A 12,500-nucleotide genomic window follows, 5' to 3' on the forward strand; every position below is an offset into this window, starting at 1 on the left:
TGTGAGACAGTTTGTGTGTGAATGTGTATGTATGTGTTCTGTGATGTGACTCTGTATACGTGTGTGTGTACCACACTGGCAGCAGTCTCCACACACTGGTCAGTAGAGGTATATATGCCACCTAGAGCTACATCAGCACAAGCCATACAGTCCTGTCAGTCTGTGGTGTTCTGAGTGAACACTGACACCTGCTTTTGCTTAACGTCTATTCAATCAATTATATGTGTTATCAAATAAAACAAACAAAAAACAGGGAAGGGGAGAAAGCATTCCATACATGTGTGTGTGTGTGTGTGTGTGTGTGTGTGTGTTTATGTGTGTGAATGTGTGTGAGAGAGTGTGTGTGAACAAGTGTCTCTGTCTGTCTATCTGTCTGTCTGTGACAGAGTCAACAAAAACACAAAACACAATCATACAGAGAAATTTTGCTGTCACATTCAACTGTGATATACTCACGCGAAAGACACTGCTGACCACTCAGATAGGAATTGCTGTTACACTGACAGTTATTACCACCACCACTGACACACTCAGCATTCTGCACACACTGGTTAGTGGTGTTACAGCCACCACCTGGAGCCACACCTGCACAAGCCACACAGTCCTGTCAGTCAGTGGTGTTCTGGGTCAACACTGACACCTGCTTCAGGTGACAGGCTGAGAGGACACCTTTCATACACTGCACTGACACCATCAGAACCACTGAGGTGGGCGGCATGAATGTAGTGTTTGGAGTTTGGGTTTTTTTCTTTAGGTTGCATGCCTGAGACATCACACCCTGACCCAAGGATAATGTGTGTCTGTTCTTTCATTTAACGTCTTTTCAATGATTTGTGACCAAGACAGAGAAAACAAGAAAGGCAAGGCCTTCACAACTCACTTGTGATACGCTTTTTAAAAAATCCAAGCTTTTTATGTATTGAGTATAATGCATTTACTGTTATATTTATATTTTTTGTATTCTCTAAACTTGGCACTTTGATCTGATATTCGACCCAACAAAAGATCTGTCATTATTGTCATTTTTTGTTCAAACAGGAACTTCTTTTGCTAAGCGTGGAAGTTTTATTTATTGCAAACGTTTTGGTGTCGGCAGTAAAACAAGGGAAATTACTCTGCTGGGAACTTAGTTTGCTTTAAACTGATCTTTCTCATCTTAAACATTACATTTTGAAATTATACTCAATACATAAAAAGCTTGCTTTTTTTTTTTAAAGTGCATCACAAGTGAGTCTTGAAGGCCTTGCCTCTCTTGTTTCAAAATGTAATGTTTAAGATGAGAAAGATCAGTTTAAAGCAAATTAACTCCACTAGCATTACATAGTAATTTCCCTTTTTTTCTATCTGAACCAAAACGTTTGCAAAATAAATAAAGCTTCCATGCTTAGCAAAAGAAGTTCCTGTTTGAGCCAAAAATGATAATAATGACTGCTCTAGCTGTTGGGTCAGAATATCAGATCAAAGTGCCAAGTTTAGAGAATACAAAAAATATAAATATAACAGTAAATGCAGTTTGCATATAATTAGGCTTCATTCTTTATTTTTTTGTGCCCATCCCAGAAGCGCAATATTGTTTTAAACAAGATGACTGGAAAGAACTGAATTTTTCCTATTTTTATGCCAAATTTGGTGTCAACTGACAAAGTAGTTGCAGAGAAAATGTCAATGTTAAAGTTTACCACGGACACACAGACACACAGACACACACACACACACACACAGACAACCGAACACCGGGTTAAAACATAGACTCACTTTGTTTACACAAGTGAGTCAAAAAAGACAGGGAGATGGAGACAGCATGAATGATTGCATGCATCCCTGTGAATACATGGCTGAACAATAATAGTTATTGTGTGTGTGTGTGTGTTTCTAAAAATAATTTTTATTCATTCTTTTTTTTCTTTTCTTTTTCACAACACAAAAACTCAATATTAAATGATATGGATACATCACATTTGGTGACTGCATAAATAAGAAAAAGATGTGTAAACAAGACACAGGACATATATAGAAGAGCACTGGATATACTAATATCACTTCAAGTGGAAAGACGTTAAACTGAAGACGAACTGGATATACATAGTGCATGTTCTGCACTCTTTCCTTCATTATTTTTCCTTCATTATTATAAACTGCAGGAATGACAGAGGGAAACAAAAATAAGCACAACAATGACAGAAAGAACAAACACACATTAACCTTGGGTCAGGGTGTCATGTCTCACACGAAAATTAAAAAAAACACACACACACAAAAAGAAGTAGGAAAAGAATGATAAAAAGGACAAAACTACGGACATTTTCTTTATATGATAGTTGCCCAACTGTAGTTGCCCGAATGCCCAAGTCAAGTAGATCGTCATATCCAACTAAGCCCTTTGTGTATTTGCCTAACCGGGCAAGCAATATCTATGACTGGCATGCAGTTCATTATTTTCAAAAATATCAGTAGCGCTCCTGCTACTGATCATCAAATATTCTCTAACAGATGATGTTTTGAGCCACAACTTCAATGGGCAAAGTGAAGACAAGAGTTGTCATACAGCTGTATGGCAAGTTGCCATTCACTGTCATTTTTGGACATCCAGAGATAATTTCATTTTTACCTAGTTTGAGTTCTGGCAAAAACAAAAAGAAAAAAAAGAGAGTCCAGACATCCAACTCGCATCTTCATGGTCACAGACCTGTCTGACCCATGCAATGAGCATAGCATTATCCTTTCATGGTTGTTGGGACCCTACAAAGTCTGCTTTGTTTTTTCATATGCTTGTAACAATATGTGTGCAAGCATGCATGTATGTATGTATGTACTCGACTGATACTCGACTTCTCAGGATACCTCACGTCAGAAGTAAGACCTATGGACACAGATCGTTTTCTTTTCAATCGCCAAAGACGTGGAACAAGCTCCCTGATAATCTCCGTCATTCTGATTCCCTCGCATCTTTTAAATCTCGTCTCAAAACTCACCTTTTCCCTCAGCAATAAGTTCAATTGTGGCAGGTCCACAACTACATGCATGTATATGAATGTGTATTGTGTGTGCGTGTGTTTATGTAAGTTTGTGCCTGCCTATGTGTGCGTATGTGTTAGGGTAGCTGTTAGATACACATGTATGTTAAAATGTATGTATGCAGTGTGTGTGTGTGTGCGTGCGTGCGTGCGCGCGCGTGTGTGTGTGTGTGTGGTCACATTTTGGTGTGTGTATGTAACATAGATATAATGTTTTATGTTATCAAAAGCGTTTTTGTAAAGCACCTAGAGCAGATTTCTGGATAGTGTGCTATATAAGTATCCATTATTATTATTATTATTATTATTATTATTATGTATGTATGTGAGTATGTATATATCTGTACGGATATCAAATAATATATTTAGTATTTGGAAATAGTGTTGTTTAGCCTTTTTGTCCTTGTTTCTGGTTGTGTGTCACTATTTCTGTTTTTGATGTTAGAAATGAAATTAAAAAAAGGTTCATTAAAAAAAAATTAAAAAAATAAAAAGTCTGCTTTGTTCACCACACTGTTTTGACACTGCTGCTGATCCCCCCCACATCAGCCAGTCTTCTTCACCGAAATTAAAAAGTTCACTGTTTTTTCCAGCCCAGAGTGTTGCATATCCCTTATGACGCATGTCTGCAGTCAACCCAAGAGGGCGACGACTTGAACACCACTGATCTGAACCATTTTTAGATCAATGCTTCAACATAGATGAATAGCTGAGCCTGTCTCACCCTACCCTAACCCCAACTCCCCACGCCCCCATCCACACCACCAACACCCTGCCACTCCCACTGGCATAGCCATCAAAATTACTTATGCTCTCACTGTCACCCTCTCCCCATCTCTCCCCCTCTTTGGGGCCTGTAATGTATGTATAGATAGACATACACATATAAACTAAATAGGTAAGTAAAAAAAAAAAACACTAAATAAATAGATAAGTAAACAGAAAGTAAGGCTTATATAAAGACAGACAGAGATAGGGAGATAAACAGAGACAGACAGACAGATAGATAGATAGGTATGTGTGTGCATGCTTGCTTGTGTGCATTCGAGGCAGTGTGCAATATGTGCATTCCTCTGTGTGTGCAGTCACAACACCAACAATCACGGAAGACAAAGATGACACAAACAACTATGATGAACTCACGAGGAAGACACTGCTGACCATTCCCATAGACGCTGGTATTACATTCACAGATACCACCATTGTTAAACACGGCATTCCCCACACACATGTAGACCATTAACAATGACAGCTACTTGAGATGACAGCATATGACAGTACAATACCACCAGGTCTGGGGAGAGAAGGGGCAGGGAAAGGCAAGGGGAACTATGGGAAGTGGGGCTGGGGAGGGTGGCATTTGTTGCATGCCTGAGGGATCAAACCTCACACCCAGGGAAAGGCAAGGGGAACTATGGGAAGTGGGGCTGGGGAGGGTGGCACTTGTTGCATGCCTGAGATATCAAACCTCACACCCAGGGAAAGGCTAGGGGAACTATGGGAAGTGGGGCTGGGGAGGGTGGCATTTGTTGCATGCCTGAGGGATGGGATCAAACCTCACACCCAGGGAAAGGCTAGGGGAACTATGGGAAGTGGGGCTGGGGAGGGTGGCATTGGTTGCATGCCTGAGAGATCAAACCTCACACCCTGGGAAATGCTAGGGGAACTATGGGAAGTGGGGCTAGGGAGGGTGGCATTTGTTGCATGCCTGAGGGATGGGATCAAACCTCACACCCAGGGAAATGCTAGGGGAACTATGGGAAGTGGGGCTGGGGAGGGTGGCACTTGTTGCATGCCTGAGATATCAAACCTCACACCCTGGGAAATGCTAGGGGAACTATGGGAAGTGGGGCTGGGGAGGGTGGCATTTGTTGCATGCCTGAGGGATCAAACCTCACACCCTGGGAAAGGCTAGTACCTACTGCCATCTTCATGTATATCTGTATAATGGGGACATTCCTTACAAAGTGAGAAATGCACCGCAGGAAAGCAGAAATGCTTCAACAGTGAACCGAAAGGAAGATGCTGAATCAAGGGTTTCACGTTTCAACATAAAAACTGTTCTACAGACGGATTACAAAAGACGGTCAGTGACCTCTCCCACTTACAATCTCCCTTAGGTCTCAATTTTACAGCAATATTCTGCAAGTCCCAGATGTGACTTTTCGGTCTTGACAGCAAGTTACCATAGTTATCATTCTGAGAAACAGAACTTATTGCTGCTGGAATGAGGTAACAGGTTGTGCTCCACACAGCAGTTAGTGTTAGGCTTACATTGCAGTCACAACTATGCTTTTTCCAAGTTTAAGAAGAAGTAAGAATTAAGACGGGGACATACCTTATATTATCCTGTCATGTCTATGGGCCCAGAAAAGCAGGAGAGACAACTTACGACAGGTTCCACTGTCACAGACAGCATCACTGACACAGTTTCCTTGAGTTCCTGTGGTTCCAGTACAGCTCTGCCCCAATGTGATTCCTGAAGGAGACATGGGTATAGGTAACAATTTGTGTTTAGGTATGTGTGTGTATGCTCCTGTGTGCACATGTATGGTTTATGACTTCAAACCTTCAGATTTCTGATTTCTTTAATGATCAACTAAAACCCATTCAAAATTTAAGAAACAGAGGAAAAATAAATATTCACATCAAGAAGAAGGGAAAAAAACAATGTTTTACAAGTACAAATGAATAAATATAAAAGCAAGTTCCCCTGGTAAGTCCATATTTAGCAGTTGCCATTTGAACATTTGCCCAACACTGGTCCACTTAAAAGTCCTGTGAAATAATCTCAGGTAAATGTTGCTTATGTGAAGTGTGTTGATTTTTCTACCATACATCTTTATTTTGGCAATTTTCCTGTACTGTTGTTGTCTAAAAAAAAATCTTTCATTTTCAGTTATGCCATGCAATATGCCATAATTTACCATATCTCAGATTTTCACAAAGTGCATTTGAATATTGACTGTCCAATACAGTTTAATAATGTCTTCAATATTTCTCTAGCAAAATGCCTAAAATTGTATCTCAGTGTGTGTGTGGGGGTGGGGGGGTGGAGGGAAGGGAGGGTGAGGGGGTGAGGGGAGGGGGGATTACAAGTTCTTACAGGACTGCGTATAAGTCATTTAGCACACATACATATTCACTGGTATGCTCATCCACAGTGATTTGCACATTTCCAGTAATTCACAACATTTTTGCACATTACCCATAAAGAGCAAAGTGGCTTATGAAGTACCAACAACCCAAATTTGAAGATGCGGCAGCACAACAGTTATGAATAATTATCACCATCTTTTATTCCCTAAAGAGAACATGCAGGAGTTCATCAAAAAGAGTGAAAACTGTGAAGGATATGACCAGAGAGCTGCCAGAGGACTGTTAACAGGACACAGAATATAGCTTCAATGAAAAGCAGTTTTGAAAGATATCAGTACTGTTTAAAAAAAAAAGTGGATCTTAAGAGAAAATTTAAAAGATTCTGTGGAGTAGGAGTGTCTAATGTTAAATGGGAGAGCATTCCAACTACTGATGACAAATAATCCATAAATGATGATTACTGATCTGATGTGATGTCAATGTAAAGAAACAAATGCATGCACAAATGCTGCAATTAGCAATTTCATCCACACTGTTTGCAGACAAGAAGAAAACCAGTGAATGGTGAAATAACAACAGGGTGAACATCACAGGTAAAAATGATTGTGCCAGAAAGGAGCACAGAGTGGCATCACTCACTCTCCAGGCAAGATGTGTTGTTGGTCTGGTAATGAGTGTCCTTACACACACAAGTGTTTGCAGCACATGTTGAATTGGCCACAGTGCACTGTTCTCCACCACTGCCACAGGTTTCTCCCAGGTCAGCTTTGAAAAACAAAAGAACAACATTACATTTGTCACCTCTCTGTGTGTTGATTACAAGTTTTCTATGATTGATTTTGTGTAATTAATAGACACAGGATCGATATCAATATAAAATAACTGTCTGAGGACATACCACACACACACACACACACACACACACACACACACACGCCTTTTATCTGATATAATGATGAATATGAATGCACATGTATACAAGCACACACACACACACACACACACACACACACGCGCGCGCGCGCGCGCACGCGCACACACACACACACACACACGCATGCATGCATGCATGCATGAAAAAAATATCATATTCCATGCTCAAAACTCCAACATCAAAACTGTCACCACATCTCTTGCTAACAAGCACATACACATGAATGAGATTAATTCATTAAAACTTTTGTTTGCCCAGTCAAAAACTGAGAAAAAAAAATAATACAAAACAGATACACTGTACAAAAACTTCAACCAAAAAATGCAAACAATATTTTTGATAAACAAAATTACTGGAGATAACAACAACAACAAAAAAAAAGGGAATGATAATTTTCAATTAAAAAAAAAAATTCTAAAACAAACACTTAAAGCCCAGAATACACACACTTTGTATTGTGAGTACAGAATGATCAAAAATAGATACTAAGAAAATGACTCACTCATCAAACTTCACATGGACTAAGTGACAAGGAGACCAGGAACATGACTCACACATCAAACTTCACATGGACTGGGAGAGGATGGGACCAGGAAAATGACTCACTCATCAAACTTCACATGGACTGGGAGATGATGGGACCAGGAAAATGACTCACTCATCAAACTTCACATGGACTATGGGGAGAAGGGGACCAGGAAAATGACTCACTCATCAAACTTCACATGGACTGGGAGATAAGGGGACCAGGAAAATGACTCACTCATCAAACTTCACATGGACTGGGAGATGAGGGGACAAGAAAAATGGCTCACTCATCAAACTTCACATGGACTGGGAGATGAGGGGACCAGGAAAATGGCTCACTCATCAAACTTCACATGGACTGGGAGATGAGGGGACCAGGAACATGACTCACTCATCAAACTTCACATGGACTGGGAGATGAGGGGACCAGGAAAATGGCTCACTCATCAAACTTCACATGGACTGGGAGATGAGGGGACCAGGAAAATGACTCACTCATCAAACTTCACATGGACTGGGAGATGAGGGGACCAGGAAAATGGCTCACTCATCAAACTCCACATGGACTGGGAGATAAGGGGACCAGGAAAATGGCTCACTCTTCAAACTTCACATGGACTGGAGGAAAAGGAGACCAGGAAAATGGCTCACTCATCAAACTCCACATGGACTGGGAGATGAGGGGACCAGGAAAATGACTCACTCATCAAACTTCACATGGACTGGAGGAAAAGGAGACCAGGAAAATGACTCAACCGTCAAACTTCACATGGACTGGGAGACAAGGAGACAAGGAAAATGACTCACTCATCAAACTTCACATGGACTAAGGGACAAGGAGACCAGGAAAATGACTCACTCATCAAACTTCACATGGACTGGGAGACAAGGAGACAAGGAAAATGACTCACTCATCAAACTTCACATGGACTGGGGGACAAGGAGACAAGGAAAATGACTCACTCATCAAACTTCACATGGACTGGGAGACAAGGGGACCAGGAAAATGACTCACTCATCAAACTTCACATGGACTGGTCGACATGGAGACAAGGAAAATGACTCACTCATCGAACTTCACATGAACTGGGGGACAAGGAAACCAGTAAAATGACTCACTCATCAAACTTCACATGGACTGGGAGACAAGGAAAATGACTCACTTATCAAACTTCACATGGACTGGGCAACAAGGAGACAAGGAAAATGACTCACTCATCAAACTTCACATGGACTAAGTGACAAGGAGACCAGGAAAATGACTCACTCATCAAACTTCAAGTGGACTGGGAGACAAGGAGACCAGGAAAATGACTCACTCATCAAACTTCACATGGACTGGGAGACAAGGAAAATGACTCACTCATCATACTTCACATGGACTGGAGGACAGAGAGGCCAGGAAAATGACTCACTTATCAAACTTCACATCAAGTAGGAGACAAGGAGACCAGGAAAATGACTGTCATCAAACTTCACATGAACTAAGTGACAAGGAGACCAGGAAAATGACTCACTCGTCAAACTTCACATGGACTGGGAGACAAGGAGACCAGGAACATGACTCACTCATCAAACTTCACATCGACTGGAGGACAAGGGGACAAGGAAAATGACTCACTCATCAAACTTCACATGGACTAGGGGACAAGGGGACAAGGGAAATGACTCACTCATCAAACTTCACATGGACTAGGGGACAAGGGAAATGACTCACTCATCAAACTTCACATGGACTGGGAGACAAGGAGACCAGGAAAATGACTCACTCGTCAAACTTCACATGGACTGGGAGACAAGGAGACCAGGAAAATGACTCACTCATCAAACTTCACATCGACTGGAGGACAAGGGGACAAGGAAAATGACTCACTCATCAAACTTCACATGGACTGGGGGACAAGGGGACAAGGAAAATGACTCACTCATCAAACTTCACATGGACTAGGGGACAAGGGAAATGACTCACTCATCAAACTTCACATGGACTGGGAGACAAGGAGACCAGGAAAATGACTCACTCATCAAACTTCACATCGACTGGAGGACAAGTGGACAAGGAAAATGACTCACTCATCAAACTTCACATGGACTGGGGGACAAGGGGACAAGGAAAATGACTCACTCATCAAACTTCACATGGACTATGGGGACAAGGGGACCAGGAAAATGACTCACTCATCAAACTTCACATGGATTAAGTGACAAGCACACCAGGAAAATGACTCACTCATCAAACTTCACATGGACTGGGAGACAAGGAGACCAGGAAAATGACTCACTCATCAAACTTCACATCAAGTAGGAGACAAGGAAACCAGGAAAATGACTCACTCATCAAACTTCACATGGACTGGGAGACAAGGAGACAAGGAAAATGACTCACTCATCAAACTTCACATGGACTAGAGGACAAGGGAATTGACTCACTCATCAAACTTCACATCAAGTAGGAGACAAGGAAACCAGGAAAATGACTCACTCATCAAACTTCACATGGACTGGAGGACAAGGAGACCAGGAAAATGACTCACTCATCAAACTTCAAGTGGACTGGGAGACAAGGAGACCAGGAAAATGACTCACTCATCAAACTTCACATCAAGTAGGAGACAAGGAGACCAGGAAAATGACTCACTCATTAAACTTCACATGGACAAAGGGAAAAGAGACCAGGAAAATGACTCACTCATCAAACTTCAAATGGACTGGGGGACAAGGAGACCAGTAAAATGACTCACTCATCAAACTTCACATGGACTCAGGGACCACTTTGTCACAGAGGAATATTTCAAGGAAAAGGCTGAAGCACATGAATCTGAAAGTTTGCCTCACTGATCCAATACACAATACACACAATGCACAAACTTTATTGTCTATACTTTGGTACAGAGATTTTCTTTTTGGCAGCAGCACATGTCCAACATAAGAAGAAAACAACAAACAAATAAAATGAATACAAAATAAAAAGATAAATTAAATGGCACCAAATGGAAATAGCTATATGCAAATATACAGATTACTGAAATTTACGTGCCTCTCCATTTCAGTCAGCCAAACCGCATTGCACATCTACCCACACACACACACACACACACACACTACGCACGCACACACACACATACACACACACACACACACACACACTACGCACACACACCACGCGCTCTCACACGCACACATACACTCTCTCTCATCCCCTCTCTCTCTGTCTCTCTCTTCACAAGAAATGCAACTACAAAGATCATCCATGATCTATCCATGATAGAAACTGCATTAAGAGAAGAAGTGTTCAAAAACAAAAGTCCTCTTATTAAGCAAAGAAAGGTTCCTGTTTCCCAGAATGAGACTGTGGCATCACTTAAATAACAATTCTGCATTTTCCACAAAATCAGTAACCAAAATGTAAGTCACACTGATATTTTTCCAGTGTGTGTGTGTGTGTGTGTGTGTGTGTGTGTGTGTGTTTCTTTAGTTTATGTCTTTTCACTTTTCACAGAGAAAAAGAACAAAAAATGTGAGTGTACGCATGGTAGAAGGGGGAGTGGGGTACATGGGAAAAGGTTGATCATGTCAATCCATAACTCCAAACACATCAAAATCAGCTCAAAACTTATACATGGGTCCACAAATTTGTATTTGTATTTGTATTTCTTTTTATCACAACAGATTTCTCTGTGTGAAATTCGGGCTACTCTCCCCACGGAGAGCGCGTCGCTACACTACAGCGCCACCCATTTTTTTGGTATTTTTTCCTGCGTGCAGTTTTATTTGTTTTTCCTATCGAAGTGGATTTTTCTACAGAATTTTGCCAGGAACAACCCTTTTGTTGCCGTGGGTTCTTTTACGTGCACTAAGTGCATGCTGCACACGGGACCTGGGTTTATCGTCTCTTCCGAATGACTAGCGTCCAGACCACCACTCAAGGTCTAGTGGAGGGGGAGAAAATATCGGCGGCTGAGCCGTGATTCGAACCAGCGCACTCAGATTCTCTCGCTTCCTAGGCGGACGCGTTACCTCTAGGCCATCACTCCACACACACATCTTTGTTGTTGATTTCGTCTTTGAACAATAGGGTAGTTCAAGAAGCTTTCAATTTTTTTTTTTTTTTTTTTTTTTTTTTTAAACACTCAGAACTGCTTCTATACATGTCCAACTGAAGTAACGGCAACAAACTGTTTCAGGCAAATAAGAGCTTGCACAAAGAAAGATTATCATGGTTTGTACCGTATGACTTCGAACCCAAGTATTGAGTTATTGAGTTGGTCAAGGTAAGAATGGTGATTCACTTCAAAGATGGGAGTCAGCAATTTATCACCAATTAAAAGATATGCTTGTTAAAATTAGTCCCCAAATGTGAAAAAAATCAAAATCGGTGCGCATGTGCACACACACACACACACACACACACACACCACAAGTCACTTTTTTTTTAATATCCAAGGGCTAGAAAAGCAAACCTTAAAAGATAATAATTATGTACATGAAAATATCAATAGTGTTTGTTTTTTTAATAACAACACTTTAGGTCTATCTATTGTTAGGGCAAAATCATGATGAGCATACCTTTTCAATCTCACACTCACGCAAAACATGCACACACCACAAACACTACCCTTCACTCATCACCCAATAAGCATGCATAAAATGATTTTTTGTAATATATTCAACACCTTCACCTACCTGAAAAACATGGAACTGTCCAAAGCGCCACCTGCAACCATCAATAATTGCAGACTTTTTATTCAAGTTTCTCACAATTATTCCACAATTAGTAAAAACACATTCAACTAGCTATTCAAATTAAAAAGTCAGGTAAATCTCAAAGCCTCTTTCTGTTTTCCAGTGTTCTTTTCAGTTTGTGTTGATTTCTGATAATCATGAAGTCTGTCAAGTGTCAGCAGCCCATTTTCTAGTGTCCTTTG

The 12,500-nt window shown here is 40.9% G+C and overlaps 1 protein-coding gene across 1 annotated transcript in view; it reads right to left on the reverse strand.

Moving 5' to 3' along the window:
- LOC143283533 (uncharacterized) overlaps positions 1–12,500 on the reverse strand; it is a 325,230-nt gene that overhangs the window by 301,347 nt on the left and 11,383 nt on the right. The window contains exons 2-4 of the mRNA XM_076589778.1: positions 12,259–12,289; positions 6,753–6,878; positions 5,407–5,493 (exon numbers count right to left, since the gene is read on the reverse strand). Coding sequence (XP_076445893.1) covers positions 5,407–5,493; positions 6,753–6,878; positions 12,259–12,289 — 244 coding nt within the window. The remainder of the gene's footprint in view (positions 1–5,406; positions 5,494–6,752; positions 6,879–12,258; positions 12,290–12,500) is intronic.

This window comes from Babylonia areolata, chromosome 6, assembly GCF_041734735.1.
Source record: "Babylonia areolata isolate BAREFJ2019XMU chromosome 6, ASM4173473v1, whole genome shotgun sequence".
NCBI lineage: Eukaryota > Metazoa > Mollusca > Gastropoda > Neogastropoda > Buccinidae > Babylonia > Babylonia areolata.